Source organism: Pochonia chlamydosporia, chromosome 6, assembly GCF_001653235.2.
Source record: "Pochonia chlamydosporia 170 chromosome 6, whole genome shotgun sequence".
Lineage (NCBI taxonomy): Eukaryota > Fungi > Ascomycota > Sordariomycetes > Hypocreales > Clavicipitaceae > Pochonia > Pochonia chlamydosporia.
In genome coordinates, this window is record NC_035795.1 from 1,504,453 (window position 1) to 1,532,408 (window position 27,956).

Below are 27,956 nucleotides of genomic sequence, written 5' to 3' on the forward strand. Positions count from 1 at the left end.
TGGTACGACGACCAATGTGAGGACATGGCACCAAAATCGCACGCACCAGACATTCGTTGGAACTGGTCGACAGGAATCGACAGGAATCAACAGCCGACAGATGGGCATTGACTTGATCAACATGGCCAGGCTGGGACCAACTCTTGTAAGCCAAAGCCAAAGCGAAGATAAAGTGTCAAGCAGTGCAGTCCAGTACTCTACCTTGACCACATAGTGTTCATGGTTACGTATGCATGTTGAGCTTGAAACAGCAGATGCCGTGTCCGGAAAGTTTGCTATTCCTCCAGGCTGCAGCTGCATGCATCAATCTTCTCAAGTTGGATTGACCTGAACCCCGACTTGTTCAAGAAGGGCCATCATTGTCATGTCGAGTATTGCCACAGGAGAGGCGGTCTGGCTTTGACCATATCCATATCCTGCAGCCATCGCAGGATCTTGCATTTGATTTGACCCCGAGTCTGCCACCCGTCATGGTTGGTAAGTACTTGAGTACCTAGGTAATTCTCGATGGAGAATTTTCCCTCACTTACACAGTTCAGGTGTTGATCAATAATTGATGCAAGTTACTTGTCCTCGAGGCTCATGCATTTGCTCTAGTGAGAGTTGCTTGTCGGTAAAGTTACACAAAATTCTGTGCCTTTCCTTTATCCTCTGGGAGTTGCTCTCGCCACTGCTGCATTTATCCGGAACAAGGCTTTGTTCTGTTACCTCAGCCCAGCTCAGCCCAATACGACCTCAATGTGTCCGACCAACGGCGGCGTCTGGACTCTGGACAGCTTCAAGGTCAGTGCCACTGCCAAGTAGTATCGCAAAGTTCCGACAAGCTCTTTTGAATTGGCTAACTGGCGACTGATATTGCTCGGCTTGTGTACAGTCAATCTGTGGCCAAATGTATCGAACTTATCCACATCCAAGTATGCTCGACAATAACTTGGCATATCACAATCTACTTTACATTAGTAAACCAAACTTTGAACCTTTAGGCCGGGGAACTACTTTCAAAGTCTAGCGGTTGATGCACAGGCAACTTTCTCTTTATACTGTTTCTATACATCTCTACAACACTGGCACAGTCGAGTAAGTACCTGTAGATGAACATTGAAGACAGCAACAACATTGAATCTGAAATTCTGGCTGCCCAGTGACTGGTTATCTAGGTACTCAAGTGGCAGGTCATCTTTACTCAAACCAGATCAGTCGATGCCGGTCAGACACGGACGTTCTTGCTCAGTCCTATTTCCAACTTTCTCCTAATCTAGCATTCTGGCCTGATTTGATCGTCTTCTTCACTCACACGTGGTGCAACAAGGTTGCATCGCACCTTCCTCGCCACCTCATTCGTTCTCCCTATGTTGCGAGGTGAGGGGAGTTTTTGGTTCTCGTCGTTCCGATTGACTCGTTCTTCCCACTTGCATCCCCAGACCAGACATGGACGTCAAGTCCGCTCCGCACCACCATTACGATTGATTTGGACCACCAACTGCCTTGATACCACATGCACCTTACCACCTTTTGACCACACCAGACCAGACCACACCAAACCAACCCAGACCAGACTTGACTTGACTTGACTTTCACTGGCATGTCTGGTACCGTCAAGTGCCACCAACACCGGGTGCCAAACATAAACTACGTACATTTTGACATGCACACCAGAGTGACCTGACCAGAATGCACCAGACTTGCTCAAGGGCCCCCGGATCGACCAGACAGACACCAGACACCAGACACTTCAGGTGTGACCAGACACCACCTGACCTGACCAATGAATGTCTGGGCGGCAGTTGTTTCGACTCTCAGCTCGATTGACGACTTCCTTCGTTCACCTTCCATGTCCCAGTTTAGTTTGAGTTTGACTTGCTTGAAGTTGTTGTCTTCTACAACTTAACTTACTTGCAAGTTCTGTGGTTCTGTCTGTCTGTCTCCTGATACCAGCCGCTACTCAACATTTTTCCCAACTCGTGTGCAATATCGTTCGTCCACTTACTATTAGCATCAGTCTGTGGGCACGCGAGTGCCCTTTGCATATGCACAATAATAATATACTTCGTTTCTGCAGCCTCTTTTCCACCAGTCCCAGTTCACGCCCTGTCACCACCTTTCGGCCTGTCAATCCGTGCTCGCCGCTTTACGACATATGCGATAATGTAGTTTAGCATTATGGATCAAGATCAGAACCCAACATCCGGCGATGGAGATAACTCCCCATCAGACCATGAGATGTACGTCAAGGTCGAAAAACCTACACCGGAATCGAGAGACCGTTCGTCGACGCCGGAAGACTGCGCCATCGAAGACTCTGACGAAGATGACGAAGAAATGGTTGAAATCCAACGAAGCATGACCCAGAGCCGAATGATGAAACAGAAATCGCCTGAAGAGCTTCGAAAAAAAGTCATTCCGTTCCATTGGGCCCCAATGCTTTCTCCCCTTACGTCTGCCGATGTAGACGCCTGCGAAACCCTTGAGCGTGCTGCGCTGCGAGGTCAGCGCCAAATCTCCAGCAAGGAGCAGGTAAATGTCCATTCTCTTCTACCGCATCCACCGTTTCTGCCTCTACGCCTTGGCCATGGCCTCTGTATAACACGTTCCAGATTGAGTATCGCCTCAGAAAATGTGGAAGTATTTGCGTCGGCTTATTCAACACCTACCGGCCCAGCGACGCGAAAGACTGGTGGATTCAGACAATGCGTCATGCGAGGCCAGTCGAAACTGGTAGGCAGGACGGATCCAAACGGGTCATGTTTGCTCATATTATTGCCACATTGGGCAAACATCCAGTTGTGACGGATGATGACATACAATTCCCTCCCAATTGGCGAGACCCGTCTGTCTCCCGTAGTTCAACTCTGGGCCACCAAACAGCGGGCAGAACCATATGCCTCCACTCCTTCTCAGTATGCCCCGAAGTTCAAGGAATTGGCATAGGTAAGACCGCCATGAAAGCTTATCTCCAGATGATGAACGAGTCTGCAGTGGCAGACCGTATTGCCCTGGTTTGTAAAGAGGTAAGCATTGGATCTCTAATACCAATGTGGCCTTGGGCTCACTCACACCCCTAGTCCCTCATCGGCTTCTTTGCTCGTGTTGGTTTCAAGATATCTGGGCAGAGCCAAACGACAGTTGCAGGCTCAGGGCTACACAACATGGTGAGTACATAAAATATACCCATCAGTATCGTACGCTGAAATTTTCTTCTATCTCCTAGATATTCGAACTCCCGGGTCCCAAAGCGCAGTTTCGTTTAGACATGGGTTCCCGCCGCGATGACGAGTAGACATTATGCACACACACACACACCAACAAATGAATGATATTACGAGCTGAAAATGTTCACTATTAGTCAAGAAAAGAATTGCCAATTTAATTGGCTATGAAGCGACGTTGCTTGTGCTGACATCGTGAAGATCCTGTTGCGACTGACCATGACCACGTCCGCTAATACTTGGGAGCAAGTGTCTTCGCCAGTAAATCCAGGCCAGCTTCCTAATGAAGAAAAATGTGAGGAGATCCGGCTGAAGTACCGCCGTCAATCTCGAATCTTCCATTTTAGCCCGGCCATCGCCTCATAGTGACAAGCCATCATCAGCCGATGTCGCAGAGGACAATAGTATCTAACTTGAAGCATGCTTCAATGATTACTGGTAATCTGTGGATACAGATCAGAAAACGCAATAGGCATCCGATCTGAACTCCAGTACTTGCAAGACCTCTGTTGCCTGTGGAGGCACCACACTTTGCTTCCGGATGCGTATTCCACACAATACATCGGCTCGTTCCTAACGAGGCTTATACATGTCTTCCTAGACTGTATATACGTAGATATTGAAGCTTTGAAACGTTTGCAAACAAAGCCAACGTAACTACACATATCCACCTTAAAAGGATGGACTTGGTGTTTAACTCAGCTTCATCTACGAATATCCTACGGTCTGCCGGTATAGTATTTATAACTACTTATTCGCGCACTTGCATATATACGCTAACTAGTTCCCCTTTCTCTTTTGTTTTCCGCCTTTTCTCCTATGCCCGTATCAATGACATCTCTATTCAATCAGTGGCCTTGTACTTCTGGCGGTACTCCTCGGTGCGCTGGATGTCATCCACAGACGCAAAGCTCTTCATGCCCGCGATGATGTCATCCAGAGTCAGAATAGCAAAGATGGGAATACCATACTCCTTCCTCAACTCGCCAATGGCACTTGGACCAGGCTTGGAGTCATCGCCATCAGCAGCGGGCAGCTTCTCCTTGCGGTCGAGAGCAACAACAATACCAGCAACAATGCCGCCCTCCTTTCTAATCTTGTCAATGGCCTCTCTCTTTGCGGTTCCAGCGGCGATAACGTCGTCCACAATGAGAATCTTCTTGCCTTTGAGAGGGGCGCCGACAATGTTGCCGCCCTCGCCGTGGTCCTTGGCCTCTTTCCTGTCGAAGGAGTAGGAGACGGTGTCTAGGTTTTGGGGCGAGAGCTCGCCCAGCTTGATGGTGATGGCGGAGCAGAGAGGGATTCCCTTGTATGCGGGGCCAAAGACAATGTCGAAGTCGAGACCGGTGTTTTGCTGGGCGTCGATGATGGTCTTAGCGAAGGCTGAGGCGATGGCGCCGGCGAGACGGGCAGTGTGGAATTCACCGGCGTTGAAGAAGTAGGGGGAGATTCTTTTCGATTTGAGTTCGAAGCTGCCGAACTTGAGGACGCCGCCGTCAATAGCGGCTTTGAGGAATTCCTGCTTGTAGGAGGCGAGTTGGCTGGACATTTTGAAAGAGCTGGTGACGGGTTTCAAGGTAAGAACGGCAGAATCATGAAGTACCAGCTGAAGATGAATAAGATTAAAACTTCACACTCGAGGTCCTCTCAATAACTCCCAGCTTCATCCATCACGAAGATTTTTGGTGGGGGTTGGCGGCAGCGGGGCAGACACTGATAGGCAAAGTACCTGCCACCGAATTTACCTAGCGTGGTACTTTCCCCTCCAGCCTGCCCGGTCTTATCGATAGACCCTTTTTTGCCGCGACTCCACCCACTTGTGTGTGAAGAAAAAAAAATTGATTGACCGCCTTGCATATCGGTGGTTTGCATCTGCCATCCTGAGCACTCGGCCACAATCGAGTCCAGAGACCTTCATTTTTTCGCACAACAAGATCCGCTCTTGAGAGTCTCCGATTGCCCAAGATGAAGACGACGTGGAAGGACATCCCGCCGGTGCCGACTCAGCAGGAGTTTTTGGACATTGTGCTGAGTCGAACGCAGCGAAAATTGCCGACCCAGATTCGTGCAGGTTTCAAGATTAGCAGAATTCGAGGTGAGAAAGAAACCTCCAGGCTGGGAGTTGTGAAGATTTGCGCATTTACCCAGCCGTGTGGACATTACTCCTTCGTACATTTCTCCTGCTAACCACATAAACAGCCTTCTACACCCGAAAGGTCAAGTTCTCCCAGGAAACCTTTTCCGAAAAATTCGGCGCCATCCTCGAGAGTTTCCCGCGATTGCAAGACATCCACCCTTTCCACAAGGATTTGCTCAACACGCTGTACGATGCCGACCACTTCCGCATTGCGCTGGGCCAGCTTTCCACCGCGAAGCACTTGATCGAGACTATTTCAAGAGACTACGTCCGCCTGCTCAAGTACGGCCAGTCGCTCTTCCAATGCAAGCAGCTCAAGAGGGCTGCGCTGGGTCGCATGGCCACCATTTGCAAGCGTCTCAAGGATCCGCTCTTGTATCTCGACCAGGTCCGCCAGCATCTTGGCCGTCTGCCTTCCATCGACCCTAATACTAGAACTCTGCTCATCTGCGGGTATCCCAACGTGGGCAAGTCTAGTTTCCTGAAGAGCATCACCCGCGCAGATGTTGATGTGCAGCCTTATGCCTTTACGACCAAGAGTTTGTTCGTGGGCCACTTTGACTACAAGTACTTGAGATTCCAGGCCATTGACACGCCGGGTATTTTGGACCATCCCCTCGAGGAGATGAACACTATTGAAATGCAGAGTATCACTGCTATTGCCCATCTTCGGTCGGCTATTCTCTACTTTATGGATCTTTCTGAGCAGTGCGGCTACACTGTCCAGGCGCAGATCCAGCTGTTCAAGAGCATCAAGCCTCTCTTCTCCAACAAATTGGTCTTTTTGGTCGTCAACAAGATCGACGTGACTCGACCTGAGGATCTGAGCCCTGAAGTCCAGGAGGAACTGCAAGGGCTGATGAAGGCTGGAGAGATTGAGATGCTCCAGCTGTCCTGCAATACCCAAGAAGGCGTTCAAGAAGTCAAGAACGCTGCCTGCGAGCGCCTCATCGCCGAGCGAGTCAACCAGAAATTAAAGGCCGGCACCAACAACAGCGGAAACATTGGCGGCCGCTTGGCGGATGTCATGTCCCGCATCCACGTTGCCCAGCCGATGGGCGGCCAGACCCTCGAGACATTCATCCCCGAGGGCATCAAAAACATGAAGAAGTACGACAAGGAGGACCCGGAGCGTCGCAAGCTAGCCAAGGAAGTCGAGGTTGAGAACGGCGGCGCCGGCGTCTACAACGTCGACATGCGCGCCGACTACCTCCTCGCCAACCCCGACTGGAAGTACGACAAGATCCCTGAAATCTTTGACGGCAAAAACGTCTACGACTTCATCGACCCAGACATTGAGGCCAAGCTCGCCGCCCTAGAAGAAGAGGAAGAGAAGCTCGAGCAAGAAGGCTACTACGACTCAGACGAGGAGATTGACGACGACGAAGAGGCCGAAGTCCTACGCAAAGCCGAGCTCATCCGCGAGAAGCAACAGCTCATCCGCAACGAAGCCCGCATGAAGAAGCGCCTCAAGAACCAGGCCATCATCCCCCGCAGCAAGACCAAGAAGTCCTTCTCCCAGCTCGAAGACGCCCTCGACCAACTCGGCGTCGACACCAGAAACCTCGCCGACCGCGCTCAGCCCAAGGACGTCCGTCGCGGCCGCTCCATGTCCCGCAGCCGTCTGGGCACCGAGGACGCCGATTCCATGGACGTGGATGCCAAGCCGCGCGATCGTCTGCGCGCCCGCTCCATGAGCAGAGCGCCCACGACGAACCGTCGCGACGACGGCGTCCAGGACGAGCTGACGAGGTCAAAGGCCGAGAGGATCGCCAAGCTCAACCAGAAGAGGATGAACAGAATGGCCCGACAGGGCGAGGCAGACAGACATACCACCGTTTCTCTGGAGAAGCATCTCGTAAGTTTTACTTGGACTCTCACATCGTACACGCCGCTAACATGTTGTAGTTTTCTGGAAAACGTGGCATCGGCAAGACTGGTCGACGATAAAAGAAAAGGGCATGGCATGTTGTTCCTATTTATTGCTACTTTATGTTTGGGTCAATCATCAATGTCTGCTCTGGAGTTGGGCGTTTAATTGCCTTTAGGGTTTAGTAGGATGAAGTAAAGAGGCTATTAATGTGCTTGTGGTGTGTGGGCACAAAATCTGCAAGTAGACTAGGGTTGTATATTCCTAGATGGTGTAGATGGCATGCATGACGATATGAATAGTTTCCAAGCCTGACTTTAGTACCTGTGATTGACATACCTACCTAGGAAGGTAGCCTGGATAAGTCTATCCCATGGCTGGTTGCATTTAGCATTCAAATCTGTGAAGTCGGCCATCAGCGTAACAACCATCACAAAGAAATTCTGCTGGCCATTAAATTTAGAGGAAACGTATTTCTTGTCGCTACTTCAAGCACATTGCACAGCAGACCAGATATGTTACCCAGACAACGCAACCCCTTCGATGACTAGCTCTAAACAGTATCCTACCACACCTAAACTACTACCTCAAGTGTATATGTAGCCAATAGTCTCTTTTCTTTTTACTCCTCAGCAACAGTGATGCCCTCTCTCAGACCTTCAACCTTGAGCTCCTCGCCCATGCAGCGGCGATAAATGTCCTTGACATCGTCGGTAGTAGTCTCAAAGTGGCTAGTTGCGTCATAGCTCCTGGAGATGAAGAGGTTGTCTTTCTTCCCGTCCTCAAGGGGTTCATAGATGGGGATCGGCGGGCCCTGGGAAATTAGAAAAATATTAGTCAAAAATAACCACTACTGATAATTTTATTTGGCGAGATTGCGCAATCAAGTTATGGGCTGATGGTGGGAAATAAATCAAGACAAAAAATTATGGGCAAAGGTTTTGGTTTACAGCGGGAGCACGTACCATGAATTGCTCTTCAATCTTGCCCAGGCGCTCCAGGCCAGGCTGCAGCTCGAGGTGGTGGTTGGCAGATGTCTCGGCAATAGTGGAAACGATGGCGATCCAGTAGCCCTTGGGGCAGACATTGTGGGCAGACGATACGCAAGCAATGTAGATGTCTGTGCAAGAATTGTCTTGTCAGTGACGTTCGTGTGCGACATGTGATGAGCTCGTGATTAGCAAAGAAGTGACTTACCATTCTTGCGACCAACTTGAGACTGGGGAATAATCAGCTGAGCAGAGTCGCTATCGTTGGTGCCGGCCAAGGGGTGTTTGAGGATGCAGATGGCTCGCAGGACGTGGCCAGAAATCTTCGCCTTGTTGGGGAAGTAGGATGGGTCACCGAGGATCATCTTGGCCTTGGTCTCAAACTTCATATCCTCAGCACCAGTCTTCATGGTGGCCTTGATGCCGGAAGCCTTGTCTCCATCGAAGAGCAGCTCATCCACATTGGTGTTGAGCATGTAGGTGCCACCGTAAATGGCGGAAAGACGAGCGAAGCCCTGGGGCAGCTCACCGAGACCGTAGAGAGGGTAGATGTAAGGGGACTTTCCGTATCGGGCGACAGAGTTTCCGTATAGGCGGATGCGCTCAATGGCCTCGGGAGCCTGTCCCTTGGTTGTGATGTAGTCATCGGTGAGATACAGGGCCATGGCGTGGCCAATGAAGTCCTTGGTGGTGACCTCAAGGCCGAACTTGTCGTAAACGTCCTTCATGGTGCAGGTGTTCAAGTCAAGTCCTGCCTCGATGTAAGCATTTACATGTCGTTAGGAATCCAGCCACTGCAACTTATGAATACATACCCTTATGCGTTGCAGGGTCCTTGGGGTTAAAAGTGCCAACCCACTCGATGAAGGACTTCATACGACGCTTCTCAAAGATACCCATAAGCGGGGACTTGAGAGCTTCGCCGGCATCAGAAGGCACCTTGGCAACAGTGGCCTTGTTAGAAGCACCCTGCTGGACATAGCTGCCAGCAACTTGCTTGAACTCGAGATATCGGGTAACATCGGTGGAAACGAGAATGTTGGTCAGCTCGCCAGAGGACATGAGGAACTTGGGGACGAGATCAATGTTCCAGTCGTTGGGTCGGCCGTAGTTTTTCCAGGGCTCTGTGCCAGCTTGGAAGTTTCCATACTTCTTGAAGAGCTATTTGCAGTGTAGATTGTCAGAATCGGTGCAGTCAGGGGTATGGCGTCAGAGACTTGGGGATATGTACCGTTTCGAGGTTCACTGACGCGGCTTCGCTACAACACGACGGTTGGTTAGCAAGGACGCAGGTGTATTTGATTTATTGCTGGGCCAAGCAAGCAATTCGAAAGGCAATAGAGCCCATCAGCAAGCAAGCCATGCCAGTAGACCAAAAACTCACCCGCCATAGTGGTCGTTGCGGTCAATGTGCAGGACCTTCTTGCCCTTGACACTTAGCACACTAAACAGGGAACCGACTCGTCAGTTTACAATATCTCTAGCCGTGATTCAAGTCTCAAAGCTTTGCCTACCCAGAGAGAATACATTCGGTCAAGCCTAAACAAAAAACACCATCAAGTCAGCCAAACGACGTCAAGCCAACAAGGCACGAAGCTCGGTGCGGATCGGCGGCGACATGCCGCAATCCATATGGAGCTATAATGGGTCAAGCTTCCAAACTTACCAGTGCCCAGCACAATGACATCGTACTCCTTTGCAATCTCATCCATGATGGCGGCTCGGGTATATTAGCTGTATTGTATGATGTTCTGCTTCGATTTCGTCTCTGATCAAGGAGCTATGCGGTGAATGGGGACCGGAGAAAGCTGGTGCTGGTCTGGTTGTTCTAGGTGGAGGGGTTGCAAGTGGCGGGGTTTGGCATGGGAAGAGAGGAGAGAGAGACAGGCCAGACCAGACCAGAGCAAAGCAAAGCATCGGTGAGGTGTGGAGAACCTTCAAGCCATTCCCATCCCATACCATGCCATTTGATGGCCATTCTCCTTGCCTGACATTGCCAATGCCAATGAAGCAGGCATCGATCCCTAGTCCCTGAGGCTACTGGCGTTGGCGTTGGCCTGGGTCCATCTGTAATAAAAAGCGGTGATGAGATGAACCTGGAAATGAGGGACAGAAAATTCCAATTCCGGCTCGAGGTGTGATGGCTGTGGTTTTTTGCAGGGCTGGCAGATTGGCCAATGTGACGATGAAGACACGACAAGTTGGGTAAACATATGACATTAGACCGTAACACCAGGCTGCCTTTGTCTAACCAGGTGATGCAACAAGCTCCTGATTCATTCTGCTGTCAACAAATGGCACGCTATTAGACGGTTGAACACCATGCGAAGCATAGCTAATGCAGCATCACCACAGGGCCATTTCCCACATAGAAATACCTTTGCTGCACGATCCCGCATCTTCAACCGTCACGCTGGGCACGCAGCACCGGCAGGCCATCATGGATCCAAACTCGCTATATGAGCTCCACCATTCCTGGTATACCTTAATTTTACAATAATCTTTCTAAATATACACGCGACCAAGCCCCCTGGCTAGCAGTCGCATTTTGCTCATTAGCCCGCCAAGATTACGAGTCCTCTCGGAATTACAGTGTCTCAACATCAGATCAGTGCAACGGGCTTGCTTCTTCACCGGCTCGGTTCCTTCTCAGCCTTGACTTTGACTGACTCCTGTTCCGCGCTCTTCCCTTCCGCCCAACTCTCCTCAACAACATCCTCCTCGTACGCTGAGGGTTTGTAGACCTGGCCATCTTCCGCGTGCATGTCAATCTCAGGATCAGACGCTGCCACACCCACAGCCTCCTCCCAAGTGTAGTATCGTTCCGTCAGGGCGTGTTTGATAGATCGCATAGTTTTCCTGACCTGCATCACAAGACACCGGTGTTAGTCCAATCCTGCCGACTCACTCTTCTGTCTGGAAGGGCAGAAAGCTCCTGCAAATACGTACCTCGTCATCTCGTGCCTCCAGTTCCCTATCGCCGAATCCAAACTTGCCCCTTACCAACTCCACCTTGGACGTTGCGAGCATATTTCTCTCTTTGCAGCACACCCACCACAGAGAATGCAGGTCCTCCCATGACTTCTTTCGAAGCTCTTCCACAGTCCACGCCCGTCCGTGTTCCTCAGTTTCCTTGGGCGACCACAGCGCCTTGCCAGACTCGGGGAAGAATCCCCACAGACCGTGGTTTTCGTCAACGGCAATCTTTGGTTTGAAGTCGCGTGGCTTAGGTAGAGGCACGTCGGACATGGAAAGGCGCTCTCGAGGCCCTGACCCGTATAGGCTGCTGACGCCTCGATTCTTATTGTTGTCTTTGGTCTTCCGCTTGCACTGTCGAGCTGTGGTTGAGAATGTGGCAGCCCGGGCGGAGGCAAATTGTGAGCCAATTCGTAATAAGCAGCCAGTGGATGGCCGCAAAGCACTCGGGCTAGCCATGTTTTTTGTCACCTGGCGACGACAATGGCTGTCGGCGATGTAGGTTGGATAATGATCTGTTCGATGGATGCTGTACAAAATTTAGATGGCATCAAGCAAAACGCAATCTGATTGGATACAGCTTCCAGGGGATGCTGCTGAGTCAGCCCGTCATGCGAAGCTACCCTATAGGGTGTTCGCCCGTCGACTAAAAAAATGATGACTTGAGCATCAGATGATTTATGATGCTTTTTCGTTATGCCTATTGGTATTTGGGTTAATTAATGTCAAATAGACCCTAATAATACGTTGTCAGTCGATGGTGAGAGGAAGGGCAGTGGGCATCCCAGCTTTCGCCGTGCTGGAAATCCTGAGTATCGTGGGTTTCCAAAAGATGCCAAAAAGCAGACTCTCTCAGGCGACAACTTCTAAAAACTGATCTCGCTGGAGTCACATACCGCTACTGAACATTACTTCACCGGCAGTCACGGCAAATTATCGATACGCCATGTGAGACCCAACAGAGCCCTCTATCTGGATTCGCAATGGTAGTAATTTGACGGAAACTCGGAGCTCTCACCTCCACGATCATACTGGCACTTGTGAAAACCGGTTGTTAGCATCCAATCTATAGACTACCATGTTCCTTATTTAGCATGTCCAACCTCAAAGGCAATATCATGGACCTGGTTCCACGATCAGCTGTGAACCTCGTATTGGTCTCTCTAGACAATGAGACTCGGACTGATCTGCCTTGCCCGGATACAACAGTAACAACCTACTCGCAACAAATCAGAAAGATATTTCTCGTAATACCGGCTATTACCCTCGCCAGTCGGTAGTACGTTGTCTAGAGTCCAAACACCACGTTAGCTACCCGGCAGACCAACCCCTGACTTCAGTAACCACTACCAAATGCCACGAGACGAACCGTATATCTCTGTGATCGAGGCCATGTTCGTGTTACTGCCATCTATTTAGAAATAAATGAATCAAATATATGTGACATACCCGCGACAGACTACCGGCCGTGTACTGAGAACGTTGGTTCATCGGGGATCCTCTCCCTGAATAACCTCAACTCCAAGCACAAAAACAACAACAGAACTCGTTGAGCATCGGACGGAACCATACTTCAAGATGAATACCATCATCAACCAAGGGCGGTAGCTCGATATCACACGTTCGAACCCAGCTATCACACAGGCGGCGCAGACAACGCATCAACCAACGAGCCTCAACCCGTGCCATCGAAATATCGTGACAACTTCATGCGCCTCTTCTCCAAATAAACGACCATCATATAATGAAGAGCACCCAGCCCGTAAGTTGATTCCTACCGGTAATCATGCCTACAGCAACTCCCCCAGGAGCTACACGCAAAACACCTTCAACTCCAGAACGCGCGATTTTCGCACTCGATTCTACAGATCTCTCTCGCTCATAACCACAGCCCTACTTCCCAACACAGCTCGCCAGAAGATAAATCTCCTCCATACTGTCGCGCCCTCATCCCAAGTGTATTCTATCCATCGTGAATACGCCCATATGAACTGTGGTCCCTCGAATCCTATGCGAAGATGGTTCCACCACGCGTTTAACCCACCGACCCCACAGACGACTACAATCTACGGAGTACAGAGATCTCCATATTCTTGGCTCATTACGATACTGTAACAGAATACTATATATATCTGTAGTACTCGGTAAATGGAGTCCAAGAACCACGTTTTGTTTCCACCACGGAAGCTACGAAACTACCACAACAATTTGAGGCACCCGGCCTGTTGCCCAGATGTGCTATCACACGAGAATCGAAATGCCCTGAAGACACAGCCACGTCGTGTACGATGTAATACCGTGTTTATCGCTCTTCTCCCTTGGCAGAAGTTCCGATCTGGCTCGCCAACACGAGCTACTGACCATCGAGGCATGTACCAAGTTGTGAGGCATCTGGCCTCAGCCTAAACACCGCCCTGAGACAGTATTGTGAATCAAAGCGCCGTCAAAACAAACTACTACGTCGGGTCTCATCAATGCTACACCCTCCTCGGTGCTATGATGCGAGTCCCCCAGCATCAATGGGTAGATAGCACAAAGGATCGTGCATAAGGCCTGCATCTAATGTGTCTGCCGATAATGGGCCGGAGGGCTGGCCGTCTTGCAGTAACACATTTTAGTTACAAATCGCATGTTTGCTCACTTGCTGATCACGATCATCGTGATTTACAATGCCACTCTATCGGGTGGCTCTGGTAGCTGGGCCGTCATCAGGAGACAAACTTGTGCTAACTGCTCCGTCCGTGTCATAGAATCCGACAGAAGGAGTGCTGGCTTTTCGTGACGATTACGAAATTAGCATGCCATACACTTACAGAAGGATGTACACCCTTTAGATCAAGTCATCCATGCCTGCTGGAAAGCCGCAAAATGAAGAATACGATGAAACTATGTCACCATGACCAAAGTACCTCTGATTCCTTGATCAACACCCCCAAACAAAGGACTTTGTCTAGTGGTGGCAAACTAGACCAGATCCATGACTGGGAATGCTAAATTGCATCCTTTTTGAGACGTACTGTGCTGTAAAGGTTCTACTCTGGTTGAGTCTTTGCCGACCATCCCGTTCGTATGGAGAGATCACGCTGTCAATATTCTTCAAGGTCCGGGCACCGGAACCAGTGCCCAGACTGCACGGATTTTAACCCAAACTATTGGTGGGAAGGCCATTGGCAAAACCAACTAACGAGTCTGATGGTGGTGCACGTCCGGACTACTAGTCTGTGGTGTGAGCTTGTCCTCAGGCTGAGGAGCTTGAGTAAAGAAAAGTCTCCCTCACCTGAACCAACCATCCTTGAGCCGGCACAGAACCTCGTCGAATGGTTTAGGATTGGCGTTGGAAATTGGTGTGCCTGGCGAATTAAGAAAAAGCTGCTAAAGTTGAGGAGGGCGTCAAACACACAAAACATATGAGCCCGTTTTGAACGCGTGTCGACCCTACCAGCCAAGCCTGTGAAAAGAAATGGGTGGTGCTTCCCATAACACCAAAGGGTGTATGTACCAGATACATATTTTCTCGTACTGTCGTTCTCGCCTGACTTCCAAGGTTGGTAGGTGAGGTTTAGGACGACTACTCCTTGCCTGGTATGGAATTAGCATGCATGTCATTTTTCTTGTGGCGGTAAGCCTTCACCAAACTCTCGGTATCCTCGGCCAAAAAGAGGCCAGCACTCTTATTTGTCTCAATAGATACAAGTCGTCATCACTTTCTCTCTATGATTCTTCGGTTGTAGTTCTAGGGTTGCTTGTGAAGAAACTTCGCGCCCGACGAATTCCGTCGTAGTGTTCTCCGTGCACGGGGTGTTACTGATCAATACTGGTTCGCCTGAGAGCACAGTCAATGGGAGAGTAGGATCGTCGGCGTCACCGCTTCTATCTCAGATTGTGGCTGTGACCTCATGTTCCGACGGGACAAGCGCTTCTGCTCTCGGGGTAACCATGCGAGAGCATGTATTTGTGCGAGATGTTTGCAACAATCCCAAGTGTCCTGTCCAATATTACAACTCATTTTGGCACTCTAACTCTGTGCCTACCTGGTCACCCACCATGCCTATCATTGACGATTTCTGTGGCTCCTCCTCCCTCCAAAGTGATGATTGCGGAACTTGCCAGCTTAAATTCCACGTGGAAAATGGCCCCCTCCATTGGAAATAAAACCCAAAGGGAGAATGCTGGCTGGAGACATCCAAAGTGGAGTCTGTGGCCTGTTCCTTGGAGTGCCTCTGTTTCCAAGCCGGTGGACGTGCTCTTCTTGTTTCGCGGCTTGAACAGCTTGGTCAGAGATCAGAGATCATGGTTATCGCACGCATTGTTGCTGGTGATAAGACGGGCGGAGTAGACTCCGGTCCTGGTTCCTGCCATGATCGAGAGCCTCGGATGCTGATGCCTGCCTGGTATTCAGTTCGTTGTGTTATTTGTGTTATTGTCTCTGGTACGGAGGGAAGGAATCGTTGGGTGCTGCCAACCAGCGGAAGCCGCTCCATGTACGCTGTACCGCCCGTACATAAAATTGATTGATTTGTCTGTGACCACTTGACCAGTCAGCGTAATAGACATCGTCAACCCATCGTTACAAGTTGTGACAGGTGATGCTCTCCCTTGTCCTTTCATGCAAAGTGTGCGCAAAATGTCCCTCCAACATCTTACACCCTGCAAAAGTTCGCGCTAGAGAGACCAGCATCCCTTGCCAGCGCCCAGCTTCTAGGGTAATTTGACTGGCCTCCTTGTACGAGTGACGTCTTCCATGACTTCCCATGTTACATGTACGCTGTGTCGCCAGCATTGCGTGCAACTCGTCTGATTCTAAAATGTTATTTCCACGAGATGTATGCCAATCACCTGGAACTTTGAATTTGGCGCTATGGACTTGGCTGCCTTGATTGGAGCGCCATCTTGAACAGGGTGGTTTGAGATGAAAAGCGTTCGTGGTCGACACAGTCGGCAATGGGACAACTCATCATCCTGTTCTACAGTACTGGTATACGCAGCCATCCTGAGGACAACTTGTCAATAGGCTCCCGAATCGAAAGCGTCAACCATCAATCATCGGTCGTCAATGGACCAGCACACACGTTCAAAACCTTTTTGTGTCGAGATGGTGTTGACGCCACCATCTCGTCGATGGCCGACTGGTTCGACTCTGGCTGCTACCCTGTTGGGTCGCGTAATGTAGTGCACACCCTGACCCCGGCTAGACTCTCGGTAATGCAAAGTAGCTCGACCTTCTGACAAGGGCATTACTGTACCAGGAAGAAGTAAAATATGACAAACGACTAGGTCGGAGTTCGTCCGAGGTCGGCGACTTGCGCCATCAGTTTCGACTCCCTTTCTTGTCTGCTTTTTTTTTTTCTTTGGTTGTCTCTTCGTCCGCCAACGAAGCGGAAATAGCTGCCCTGACTCGCGCGCTTGCAGCAATTCTGTTCCGCATCTCGACACCATCTTGTACTCAATACACGGCGGGCGCATTGCCTAAAACCACTGGCGGAGGCTGCAACTTCCCATGCACACACCGTCAAAATCTTGTGGTATGCGAGTGCTCCGTGGAATTCTTTTCAATGTACAGAGCACTCCGTACAACCAATGGACATTCTTCTGTATCATGCTGCAAATGGACTGATAGGATATTCGATCGGTATGGGAACGTGTACTGCGCTGGCAGGACGACGACCGACGACGACGAATGCAGTGCGCTTATTTGGCTGCGGCAATAGCGGCGAGAAGTCCTTATGTACTCATATTGTGGTAACCAAATGAATCTGCCCCGACAGATTCCCAAGCTGGACCTCTGACGGGAGTGGGAGCCCGAGGAGCCCGACTAGAGGGGCCAACAAGAGAGTTCGTGGCTGGGCATGTCGCTACTGGCGGTAAAGAAAGATGCGTCCCAACGAAACTTGATTCATCTTTCACTCTTCCGCTCCTGGTGTTGAACAGAGGTCGCACAAGGCATGCACCTATTTCATTTCCAATGTGACGGATCTTGAGGCTCTTTTATCAACGGATCTGTGGGACGCGGCTGGATGGGGTCCCTTCGGAGCGGCAGTAAATGGATCTCACTCCACATGAGGCTCTTCTGAAGGCCCGCTTTCATAGCCAGGCACGCATTTGACTGCCGACTTGGTGTGGACAGTGATGTGTGGTCTTCCATCTCGTTGTCACACTGACCTCTGGCGGAGGCTTGCCTTTGCTGGGTTGAAGTCAGGTTGGGTCAAGCTGGCTGGCTCGAGCGTAGCGGCGCCAGATACCTGGGACAATCTCCAGAGGAAGAGGGTGGTTCACTAACTTCTAAATGGCAACATGGCGTTTGTTTGTTGGCCAACCTCAGCCTAAAGCCCAACAGTGCAGAACCACAAGGGCCATTATTACCCGTGTCCCACAAACCACAACCAGGCGATTACTGTATGCAACTGGGCGGAGAACGATTTCGAGTGTCGCTGGTACGAACCATGGGCTTGTAGGTGCATTACCATGCCCTATTTTCGCACAATCTCTGCATTCTGTCATCCATGGTTCCGTGTCCCATTTGTAATTCCAAGGCACAATTGGGTGGTTACCGCAGTATGGAGGAGGCAAGGGAGAGTTGGCTTTTCCTCCGGAAACGAGTGAGAGACGGACATTTGTCCATTGCCCATGTAGGGAGTAGAGGTCACAGAGAACCGCCTGGCTGAGCAAAAATCAGCGAGACGGTGACACAGGTGTCGGTATTCCCTTTCCAGCAGTTCCGGTACGCCCGGTTGGTGGCTGGGGTCTGAGGTTTGAGGCCAATGTTACTGCTCATCTTCAGGTGGTGATTGATTGAATGATGCAACTCTGTGAAGCTACTGTGAGCAGGTATCTGCGACATGCCCACACCTGCAGCCAGTCAGCGACGAAAGCTCGTCTGGATGTCAACGAAGTGTCGCCGGCGGACTTAATTCCCGATTAGGGCACACAGACCAGAGTGATGACATTACATTGACAGAACCTTGCAAAGCCAGGTTCTGATGGCATTCCCTGTGGTTGGCCCGAAGCTTGGTCTGAAGCAATTGTCAAGCGCTCCGAGTCGCAATGGCATCCATGTGATGCTAATCAATAATTTCGTCGTGTTTGAGGTTTGACTCGCGTGTCGTCGTGTGATGCCTGAATGTGTAAACCCAGAGGACAAGTTCTTTTGACGGCATGGAGTAGACGGAGAAAGGAATACCGATAAGGAACACTGCCTGTGAAGATAACACCACAGCATGAAGGCCAGCCCTTGCTCCTTCTCCCTGTTGACCTCGTCGGCTGGGGGAAGGTCTGGTCCTCGGACGCGACCCAAACTGTTCACAATTGCGTCGGAGAAAGCTCGGCAGTTGTGATTGGACCGGAACAGCTGCATGGGTAACCGCGACCTGGTCGGTTTGTTGTTAATTTATTGTCCTCCCAAGATGAAGCACTCCGTACTCCGTACTCTGCCATGAATACCCTGTTCTATTCTAAGAAATTCAGAAGAGTTCGCGTTCGCGTTCGCGGACAGAATTCCGCAAGAACCCTGTGTTGAACTTTCAATATGCGCTGTGAACGTGTGGTGCAATTGACAAGACAAGCGCAATATGCAGCCTCATGTGCTGGTCCAGAGACCTCGTATGATATCAAGTGGTATCACAATGCACTGAGAGCAGAGCCTGAAAGACGTACTCGGTACATTTATGGCTGATGACGCGCGGGCCAGGTCTTGGTCTGTCAAAAACAAGTAACACTTAAGTTAATATATTGTGATTCCCGTGTAGTTACATTACAGTGCTGCACAGTGAAAATTGGCTGAGCGCAGCCTTTCACACGCCCCCTTGCCTGAGCGCTTTCGCGATCAAGCATTCAGCAAAGCATAACTCCGTACGGAGTACATGGCGCAATATGACACAATTCGGAGGTCGGCGAGGCAGGGAGACATTCAGTTTGCTTTCATGCCAACTGCTCCGTCTCCTTCAGCGTCACGGGGGCACGGGCTAATTTGCAATCATTTCTTTGCGGTGGATGGAGGTATTTTTGCTAATGAATTCCGCTTTGCCGCGGATAATGGATCGCTGGTGGCTGCAGGATCTAAGCTGGTTGGTCCAGGGTCGTGCGGCCGCGGCCAGCCGGGTAATTTTCGCCGGCCATCATGGTCGTGAGAAGGGTGTCTGTCGGCGGTATTTCCAGTGAAAAATTCCTCAGGCTCACGAGGCTCACAAACGCCGATTGTACCTCGGCCATTGTCCGACCTTATGGCCGATAACGGTGACGTGTATCGGCCAACTTTCCGCCCATGCAATGGGGGGGAGAGAGAGTTGTATTTGTGATGGGAGTTGGGTGAGCATTCATGTTGTTTCTTGTTGCCCAAGAAGTCTTGCCCGGGGCGGCTCTGATATCGTGATACTGGGTCGCTTGGTTTATATGTTCGACTGCCACACCGAACGGGTGCTGGCATTCAACCTATGATGGGCATGGAATGGAGCACTGGGCTTCCAAGAGCCGCAATTGCCCCAGGGCCCCGTCCAGTGCCATCACTGGCAACCTGGACCAACACTTGATCCTCCATTGCTGTCTGGTACGCTGTAGCAGGGCTAGAAGGGATCCCAGGTGCCCCAAATCCAGCCCGTTTCTCCAATTTCTGTGGCCTCACGGGAAGACTCCACCAACCTTGGTATATTCGGGGGCCAGAAAAGCTTCTATGGGGCATCCAGAAGCTTTTGGTGTCCCATTGAAGCGCTGGAATAGCAACATTTTGGAGGGGTTGTGGTTGATGGGGGCTGGTCCCTTGGGTCTGAAGACAGGTCCCAGGTCGAACGGTTCCACCAGGATCTGCCTTGTGGGCGGCAGCAGATGGAGTCGTCGACGGTTGACAGAGCGATTGGATGGTTTCGATGGAGTTGGATACAATGGCGGCCATGGCCCAGGGGCAGAAATAGCACTGGAGCATGCCGTCAATCGATGGCATTTTGGTCAAGGAGAGCAAACGTTGAACATAGCCCAATTGTGACTGACCTTGGGCAGCAGTTCCTGGCCGCAGCTTGCTGCATTCATCAGGCGACGACGAAGGTTTGCCCTGACATGCACAAACCTGACAAATTTTGACGGAGAGAACAGCGCGCGGTTAGCACGCCAAATGCGAAAAATAATCAATGTCAAGGGTTGCTGGTCAGACATGACAAAGACCTGTCATTGCTGCCAACGCCATAATGCGAAATGCCAAATGCTGAATGCCAGTCAATCAATGCCAGTGCCAAACGCCAACGCCAACGCCAACGCCGCCGCCCCTCCCTTCCTTTTTGGCCAAGTCCAAGGACAGCCGGACCGACCAATCGCCCAGGCCCCTTGGCTCCTCAAGTGCTGCCTGCCCACATCCCACATCCCCGTCGAGCACTGTGCGCTGCTTGACTCGTGGATCGATCCTTGTTGTTTGGGTGCTGCACATCATCACAATCCCCGTCAGTCTTGTCCATTCAAGTGTGCCCCTCCCATCGCTTAACTGCATTCCGTTTATGGATCTTTCTTTCGTTCATACAGCAAGCTGTCCTGGCATATTGTAGGAACTGTGCAATGTGCCAGAAGTGGTATCACGGATAACCGCTACGGAAAGCCGGCGTCCTTTTGCCCTCGATATGTCATCAGCCAGCGCGCCTTACCTTGTCCAATGCCAAGGATTTGGCGGCAGCAAGTCCGCCACGAGGACAAACAGAATTTGGCACACCCCGGCCTTGGAACCTCAGGGTTGTCAAGCCGAGACCGTTCATGAGTGCGGTGAGATGGCGCAAGCAAGGGACATAGTTGGTGGCGGTTCCAAAACTGATCATCAGCTGATGGGCGAGGCTGGAGCTAAGAGTGAGGACCTCAGGGAACGCCGCTGCATTGAAGCTTTTGATTCAATTTCGACGAACTCTGGATTCGCCTGAATTCGAAAAACCACCCCCTGCACAGACTACTGCCAATACGGAGTACTGTACAGTACAGTACAAACAGCACAGAATAATAAATGGAGGACGTGTCGAGATCTTGACTCGGCAGAGTATGTATCAGATACAGCAAGCTGCGTGTAGGCGGAGCACATTATGGAGTTTTCTGAAGGTAAACCTGCATCTTCTCTAGCAATCTGGTCTGGATGGAGCTCATCTTGAATAATACGACGCTGGCCAGTCCATTCGGCAGTCCTGCCATCGGCCAGGCTTTCCGACGTGCAAGTGGAGGCCCAAACCAACCTCCATTCCATGAGGGGCAATTCTCTTATGGCTAACTGTTCAAAGAGGGCATGCAACATACTTATGATGGTAGTCATTTTATAAGGATTGATAGGTACTGGAGCTTCCCCAGCCAATGTTTGTGAAATAATAGGTGCCACATCAGGTCTTTTCTATGAGCCGTGACGCACACATGGGACACCAGCGGAATGGTCAAAACAAATAAAAGATAGGCTGGAGTTCGAAGCTGAGCTAGTATGACGGCCGACCTGCAACTACTTCTATCTTTGAGGTAATACCTACCTGCGTGAACTACTGCCAGTATTTACAGCTGGGCCTCAATAGCTACGTGTTCATGACATCCGACATCCTACCTGGCGAAGACTAGGATGACGGCGACCTTCAAGCTCGCCGGTGGAAGTGACCCGAATCAAGCCTAACAACTGAGACTTTCAAATTCAACATGTGACAACAAGGTGGAAGAATATCACCAAGGTACTGTCCTTGCCCAGGTCGTGGATAGTTAGCCCGAAGTACTGTAGTTGCAGCTCGAAATATGCCGACAGACAACCGGCCCACGCACTTTGGAACATCAAGGGCATCTTTGGGCAACGGGACAATGCAGCACATTATCTTTGCTGCACCACACGTCCTTGGCTTGATGAAGCTGACGATGCTGGACCCGCAGTATGGTAAGTCGTCAGAATCAAGAGCTCGGCGACTGAGTGAAAAGCGCAGCCATTTCTATGTATGGGCAAAGAATGGGCAAATGGTGCTGAAACCCCCCACGAGTGACTAAACTGGCATGGGTTTGGGTTCTTTGGGCAGCATCCCCTAGCTTACTTGCTGCATGGCTAGTCGGGTGGCTTAGAGGCCCTGCAATATCCAATTTGCTGGTTCATCAGGTTGTGGAATGACATCTGGATTTGTGATAATCCCAACGATCAAGCAATGTGACCACAAGAGATGGCCAATATGATGCAGGTGTCGTCGCAGTCTGTACGGAGTACTCGATATGTTTATCCTCATCTCAATCTCCCTTCGTGTGTCTGTATGGCTGCCTGAAGCATCGTCAACAATACCGTGGCATCCTTGTTGATGCGTCTTTTTGTCTGATAGCTAGTGTCTGTAAAGCTTCTATATTAGTGCTCGGCGTCAGGGAGGGTAGTCGTAGTAATATGAGAACAGACTGCTTTGTGCCCCCTTGTTTGACGCTGGGGCCGACATGATATCCGGTCTGGATCTATTAAGAAGGAAAGAAGAATCAGAAAGTACGGTGCCTAGCACATTACCGTACCGCCATGTGTTTCGCAAATCACCCTAAAGCAAAGGAAATGAAAAAAAAAAAGCACTCATCTATCTGCCTTGAGTGCATGACTATTGAGAGAGTACTGATGTCGTCGGAGCCATCGCGTCAGTGGCAGACGCGCACTGAAGGCTGCGATTCATGCGCATCGCGCGATTGGTAACCACGAGTAAGTGACCATGTACAAGCAAGGTACTGGCTTCACCGCTCTATTGGGTCGGGGGTAGGAGGTGCACTTGTGGTACCACCCAATGCGACAATGTACCTCGGACGTCTCAGACAGACCACACACCAGACATTTTTGAGCAGGGCAAGCCAAAATGGCACTTCGTCCGACGGAGCAGAGTAAGTAATCACGTAAAATGACCAACCAGCAGAAGTTGGCCGCATACCCGAATGGGTTGGAGGCGAAAAGTTTTCCTTTCTGTCCATGTAGAAAAGCCGAAAAAGAGGTTAAGAGGCGTGATGGACGAGTATGGAATCCGATCGGAGGTTTCGGTAGATGGCATTTGTAAGATCTGGTAGTCTTCAGCAGCACAAGAGGCAATTGCTGCAGAGGCAAAATGGCACAGTGCCGAGAAACAAGAGTAGACGTAGGGGCCTGGTGAACTTGGACAAAGTTTATTGTCGAAGTTGTCATCATTCACAGGACACTCAGTGGCCAAGCTGCTGCCTGCCATAGCGCACATCGGCGTTCTGCACCGGACTCGTGCACTGGAGCTTGGGGCTTGTCGCACGTTCAGGACAATTCCACAGGGGCATTTCCACTGTTATGAAGAGCGTTTCCGCTGTATTTCAGATTGAGGAGCGTGTTGGCTCCATAGTGAGGCCAGGTGGCGGCAGGTACGCGTTGCAACGAGGCCAGTTCAGACGCGGTACTCCATACTTCCCATAACCAGGAGATGGGAATCCAGAAGCTTTCTGGTAGAATAGGCATGGAAGAATAGCAGGCTAAAGTCTGGTGGGTAAAATTTCCGGTGCATGCGACGTCAAGTCTGCAAGGCTTGCCTGGCCATGCCTCACTTGGCTCTGGTCATGACTTCTGGTTGGGACTTGACAATTCCAGTTTGAAATGCTGCAACCAAGGTAGTACCAGACAGTCTGGCACTTGACGTAAGTACTGACTGACTGACTGACTGACTGGCCAAGGCCATGGCCAAACAAGGTTGACATGGAGGTTGAGGTAGAGGGCGCGGGTGAAGGGGAGGAGGCAAGTACCCAGGTACCTTCACAGCGCGGCAACGCAGAAGCAACAAGTCACTGGTACATGGTACATGCCTTCCCAGTGCTCGTGTTTACACTTGTCGCCTGGCGTCCGCGCTGGTCCTTCTACTCACACACCCTCCAGTCCTGGTCGTGCCGACTGGTCGTCTGTCCCCGTCCCTCTTTGCCGACTGTCGCTCGCTCACTCGGTCTCTGGCTGGCTGGCCGGCTGCCCTCTTCCCTTTCTCTTCCTCCCTCTTAATCTTTTTCCCTAACTCTCCTCCTACATCCCTCCGCTCGTGGCAGAAACGGTTCGTGCAGTCTTCATCACACAAGTAATAATCCCATTTTGCCGTTGCAATCGCATCGCATCTGCAATTACCAAACGCGGAGCTGCGGAATATTGGCGCGACACGCAAACAGATCCAGAGGAAAAAAATACGCCTTCGTCTCTTTTTTTTCTGGAGCCAGAACCACCCTTATCTGCTTGCGGTTCTTGAACGGATCCACTTGCCACCATCGAACAAGCATCGCAACGGTTCCGCTGCTATCCACTACACCAAAAACTCAATCAATACCTTGGCTCAAGGTTTTTTTTCCTACACACCCACTCATTTTTTTTTTTCTCAAGTCACCTTCACCACTTACATCACACACCTCCCACCATTCCGGCTCGGTTCACCCTGCGCGCGGTTTCTGTACCTGACAGTCGTCAGCCATCTGATCCTCCCAAGTCTCTTTCTCTGTCCCCCCTCCCGGAAAACTGAGTCCAGGGAAGAAGGGAAGAAAAAAAATAAAAAAGGATCAAGACCCATTTCTCCACTCTAAACCCTCCCCCAAACATACCACACCTCCCAAGAAGGGACTTGCTTTCTCGAGCCTCATCCACCTGACCGGAACGCCGCCGTTTTGCCAACTCGCATCTTCGCGTGGGCCTCGCAGCGTTTTCTCCCACTTCGATCTTTATCCATCTAGATTCGGATCTTTGTTTTCGAATCTCTCTCCACTTGAGGTCCTTTCGGCTGTTGTCGTCTGCCTCAATCATCATCAGAGTCACTTCGTCAACAACGACGTGCCTTCACATCACCATCCAACGTTTAGAGACGCGTCTCGCGCTGGAGTATGGACGGTTCTCCCTATCCGACTAATGGTATAAACGGGACCTCTGCGGCACAGACATATCCTTCTCCCACCGCGATCTCTCCGAACCAACTCCAAACAGGATCACCACTTCCTCAGACTTTGCCGCCTTTGCAGCCTCCAACCGCAGCTATGCAGCCTCTCTACGGCAGTCACCCGCATACCCCGCGGACTCCTGGTACTCCCAACACGCCAAATTCGGCTTCGAATGTGCCTCCCTACCAGACATCGCAGCCGGCTCCTCGACCTGGTGTTTACTCCATGGCGCAAAACCCATATCCTCCTAACCAGGGATATGCCACCTCTGCGCCCATGATGCCTCAGACTACCGCGGCCATCTCTCACCCGCAGCCCATTGCTCCCGCTCCTGTTGGTGGACGTGGACCGCCAGTCCTCCGCCCCATGCCTCCCGGTGGCATCATGGCCCAGCCTGGTGTTTCTTCTCCCTACGGACCCGGATCTCTGATGCAGGCCAACCCGGTTATGCAGGATGGAGAGCAGCCTACTCACGTTGTCGGGTCTCAGGGACGCCGCGGAATCTTGCCCAGCGCTCCAGGCCGCCCTGCGGCTCCTACTGCTGGAAATGGCACAAAGAGCACTGTCATTCCTGTCAAGGATGCGGACGGCAAGTTCCCTTGCCCTCACTGCACCAAGACTTACCTCCATGCAAAGCATTTGAAGCGCCACCTCCTTCGCCGTAAGTTCAAACCTGACCGCAAACTCCCAGCAGATTCCTGGCCGTTTGTACCTCCGCGTTTTTGCTTTTCGCGCGACTTGCGCATACTAACTTTTGTTGATTTCTAGACACTGGCGACCGCCCTTACATGTGTGTGCTTTGCCGTGATACGTTTTCTCGAAGTGACATTTTGAAGCGCCACTTCCAAAAGTGCTCCATTCGCCGTGGAAACCCCACCGGAGCGAGCCACTTGTCCCACCCTCAGGCTCACGTTAAGAAGAACGCTCAGGCTCAGAAGGCTGCTGGCCTTGGCAACGAGGGAGACATGAACCACCTCAACGGTTTGAACAACATGCCCGGCGACGGCATGGTTCATCCCTTCGGCATGGTTCCCGTCTCTGATGGCATGAACAACATGGCCGGTCAGGACCACCTGTCTCGTTCCAGCAGCGCCAACCAGGACCGGAATAACATGGCCCCCAGCATGGGAGCTCCCCAGCCCTACGGTGCTAATGTTTCTAACTCCATGAACAACCAGCAGATGCCTAGCTACAGCATGCCCCCGGGTCAGAACGGAATGCCCATGTATGGTGGATCTAACGGGAACCAACAATCTGGCCTCGATTGGTCTCAGATGTTCCAGGCTGGTGCGCATCAACCCCTCAACAACAATATAATTCCTCCTCCTAATCGTGGACAGACGCAGATCGCAACCAAAACCGGGCCTAATCACGATTCGGGGGCGACGGATTGCAGCTCCAGCGATTCCGTCCGCTACTCTATGTGGGGCATCCCGACGAATATCCAAAATCCTTATCCTCAACTCTCTAACCAAATACTCAATTTCCTTTACCCTCCGAATGAGGCGATTGACCCGACCTTGACGGGCATGAACCTTTACTTCTCCCCCGATAATACTAAAGATTTCATCGATCAGTACCCAAACTTCCACGATCATGTTCCTATTCTTCACCCGAGCACTTTTCGAGTTATGGAGGCACATCCTGGACTAGCCGCGTGCATGTGTTGCATTGGCGCATGTTACTCAAAACGGGTTGTGCTCTCTGATGTGCGGGAAATGATGGACGCGTTATGGACGGCGATGGAGCGTGATTGCCGAATTTTCTCTGAAGAGAGCTTGCATGATGCTGATGTTGCAGAAGTCACGGAATCGACTTTGGAAGAGCTACAGGCAGTGCTGCTGACTTGTACACTTCATATTGCCAACGGGACGTCGCAACAGAGGCATCGAGCTTTAAGAATATCACCAATGATCGCTGCGCAAGCTCGTCGTTTAGGTTTGCTCGGCGTATCCGGCGACCCATCAGTCTACTCAGCACTTCATCACCCAAGGCCTGGCGGTCATCATGACCTGAAGCCTGATGAATTTGACTGGCTAGCCTGGACCGGGCAAGAGCTGCGAATTCGTCTGATGCATGCTCTTCTTATGCAAGATACCGTTCTTGAGCTGTTCTTCAACATTCCCGCCCAGTTTGATCCTTCTGAAGTGCATCTCCCTCTCCCTTGTGACGACGCGGCTTGGAACGCGGCCAACACCAACGATTGTGCCTCAGCACTTGGACTGAGTGGGGATGACTTGGCCATGTCAGTCAATCCACGCGGTACTCGTCGTCCTGCGCAAGCAGAGTTGCACTTGGCCCGTCAAGTGCTACTCTATGATGGCTGGCAAATCAGACAGGGAACTACGAATCATCTCGGCAAAACGCTTCTAGGAATAACAATGATTGCTATAATTCGACTTGTGCAAAGGGTTGGCAGCTTGAGCTACCTTCACGCTGAGGGCGGACTTCCTTCTATGGATTGGATCGTGCCTCAGGGCAGTGCGAACCAACCCGACAGCTTGTCTCAATTTGATGAATCACACCATGGAATGGACCCGCGCACATTTGCCAATATTCTCTCGGCGCTTGACAAATTACAAAAAAGCTGGCATGACGACATGCCAATTCAGGGACCAAATCATGGAGGTGTGCTCTTGCCGTCAGTGGCTCGTCATATTTTGTTGAACCCTGCGTTTGCGACGGTAGAGTCGGAAGATCAAGATGAATATGTGGTTACATGCAAAGCTTTGCGACAGTATTGCGCATCTCTCAAAAAGGAATCTGAAGTGGAGAAGTTGGGTGGAGCACAGGACGCCAACGCTCAGTTTGGCGAAAGGGAAGATATATTGGATTTGGCACGGATATTTGGTTCAATACCCCATGAGTCGGACGATACTGGACTTGCTTGACGTCGACGTCTGAATCCGAGACACCAGCGTGTGTGT

At 51.0% G+C, this 27,956-nt stretch overlaps 11 protein-coding genes across 11 annotated transcripts; 5 read left to right on the plus strand and 6 right to left on the minus strand.

Annotated features, from left to right (window-relative positions):
• Window positions 1-2,160: 2,160 nt before the first annotated feature.
• On the plus strand, window positions 2,161-3,277 carry VFPPC_09107 (GCN5-related N-acetyltransferase (GNAT) domain-containing protein; the record flags this gene model as incomplete). Its single annotated transcript, XM_018287702.1, has 4 exons — window positions 2,161-2,514; window positions 2,595-3,008; window positions 3,063-3,149; window positions 3,209-3,277. The coding sequence occupies 4 exons, from the start codon at window positions 2,161-2,163 to the stop codon at window positions 3,275-3,277; spliced, it is 924 nt and encodes a 307-aa protein (XP_018140814.1).
• Window positions 3,278-4,050: 773 nt separating this feature from the next.
• On the minus strand, window positions 4,051-4,755 carry VFPPC_09105 (Orotate phosphoribosyltransferase; the record flags this gene model as incomplete). The annotated part of the gene is made up of 1 exon (XM_018287701.1): window positions 4,051-4,755. One exon carries the CDS (start codon window positions 4,753-4,755, stop codon window positions 4,051-4,053), a length of 705 nt encoding a protein of 234 aa, XP_018140813.1.
• A 416-nt stretch (window positions 4,756-5,171) lies between these two features.
• VFPPC_09104 (nucleolar GTP-binding protein 1) lies at window positions 5,172-7,293 on the plus strand (the record flags this gene model as incomplete). Its single annotated transcript, XM_018287700.1, has 3 exons — window positions 5,172-5,301; window positions 5,406-7,201; window positions 7,252-7,293. 3 exons carry the CDS (start codon window positions 5,172-5,174, stop codon window positions 7,291-7,293), a joined length of 1,968 nt encoding a protein of 655 aa, XP_018140812.1.
• Window positions 7,294-7,835: 542 nt separating this feature from the next.
• VFPPC_09103 (rab GDP-dissociation inhibitor) lies at window positions 7,836-9,914 on the minus strand (the record flags this gene model as incomplete). The annotated part of the gene is made up of 8 exons (XM_018287699.1): window positions 7,836-8,027; window positions 8,179-8,333; window positions 8,411-8,953; window positions 9,018-9,363; window positions 9,434-9,461; window positions 9,587-9,646; window positions 9,717-9,741; window positions 9,869-9,914. 8 exons carry the CDS (start codon window positions 9,912-9,914, stop codon window positions 7,836-7,838), a joined length of 1,395 nt encoding a protein of 464 aa, XP_018140811.1.
• Window positions 9,915-10,832: 918 nt separating this feature from the next.
• Window positions 10,833-11,637, minus strand: VFPPC_09102 (50S ribosomal protein L4; the record flags this gene model as incomplete). The annotated part of the gene is made up of 2 exons (XM_018287698.1): window positions 10,833-11,066; window positions 11,152-11,637. 2 exons carry the CDS (start codon window positions 11,635-11,637, stop codon window positions 10,833-10,835), a joined length of 720 nt encoding a protein of 239 aa, XP_018140810.1.
• A 1,689-nt stretch (window positions 11,638-13,326) lies between these two features.
• Window positions 13,327-13,584, plus strand: VFPPC_16444 (hypothetical protein; the record flags this gene model as incomplete). Its single annotated transcript, XM_018294197.1, has 1 exon — window positions 13,327-13,584. The coding sequence occupies one exon, from the start codon at window positions 13,327-13,329 to the stop codon at window positions 13,582-13,584; it is 258 nt and encodes an 85-aa protein (XP_018140809.1).
• A 1,555-nt stretch (window positions 13,585-15,139) lies between these two features.
• On the plus strand, window positions 15,140-15,514 carry VFPPC_16443 (hypothetical protein; the record flags this gene model as incomplete). The annotated part of the gene is made up of 1 exon (XM_018294196.1): window positions 15,140-15,514. One exon carries the CDS (start codon window positions 15,140-15,142, stop codon window positions 15,512-15,514), a length of 375 nt encoding a protein of 124 aa, XP_018140808.1.
• A 2,607-nt stretch (window positions 15,515-18,121) lies between these two features.
• VFPPC_18029 (hypothetical protein) lies at window positions 18,122-18,529 on the minus strand (the record flags this gene model as incomplete). The annotated part of the gene is made up of 1 exon (XM_022429690.1): window positions 18,122-18,529. The coding sequence occupies one exon, from the start codon at window positions 18,527-18,529 to the stop codon at window positions 18,122-18,124; it is 408 nt and encodes a 135-aa protein (XP_022285250.1).
• A 1,068-nt stretch (window positions 18,530-19,597) lies between these two features.
• On the minus strand, window positions 19,598-20,107 carry VFPPC_14537 (hypothetical protein; the record flags this gene model as incomplete). Its single annotated transcript, XM_018292305.1, has 1 exon — window positions 19,598-20,107. The coding sequence occupies one exon, from the start codon at window positions 20,105-20,107 to the stop codon at window positions 19,598-19,600; it is 510 nt and encodes a 169-aa protein (XP_018140807.1).
• A 981-nt stretch (window positions 20,108-21,088) lies between these two features.
• VFPPC_16442 (hypothetical protein) lies at window positions 21,089-21,442 on the minus strand (the record flags this gene model as incomplete). The annotated part of the gene is made up of 1 exon (XM_018294195.1): window positions 21,089-21,442. The coding sequence occupies one exon, from the start codon at window positions 21,440-21,442 to the stop codon at window positions 21,089-21,091; it is 354 nt and encodes a 117-aa protein (XP_018140806.1).
• A 3,533-nt stretch (window positions 21,443-24,975) lies between these two features.
• VFPPC_09100 (RfeC protein) lies at window positions 24,976-27,920 on the plus strand (the record flags this gene model as incomplete). Its single annotated transcript, XM_018287696.1, has 2 exons — window positions 24,976-25,690; window positions 25,798-27,920. The coding sequence occupies 2 exons, from the start codon at window positions 24,976-24,978 to the stop codon at window positions 27,918-27,920; spliced, it is 2,838 nt and encodes a 945-aa protein (XP_018140804.1).
• Window positions 27,921-27,956: the final 36 nt, after the last annotated feature.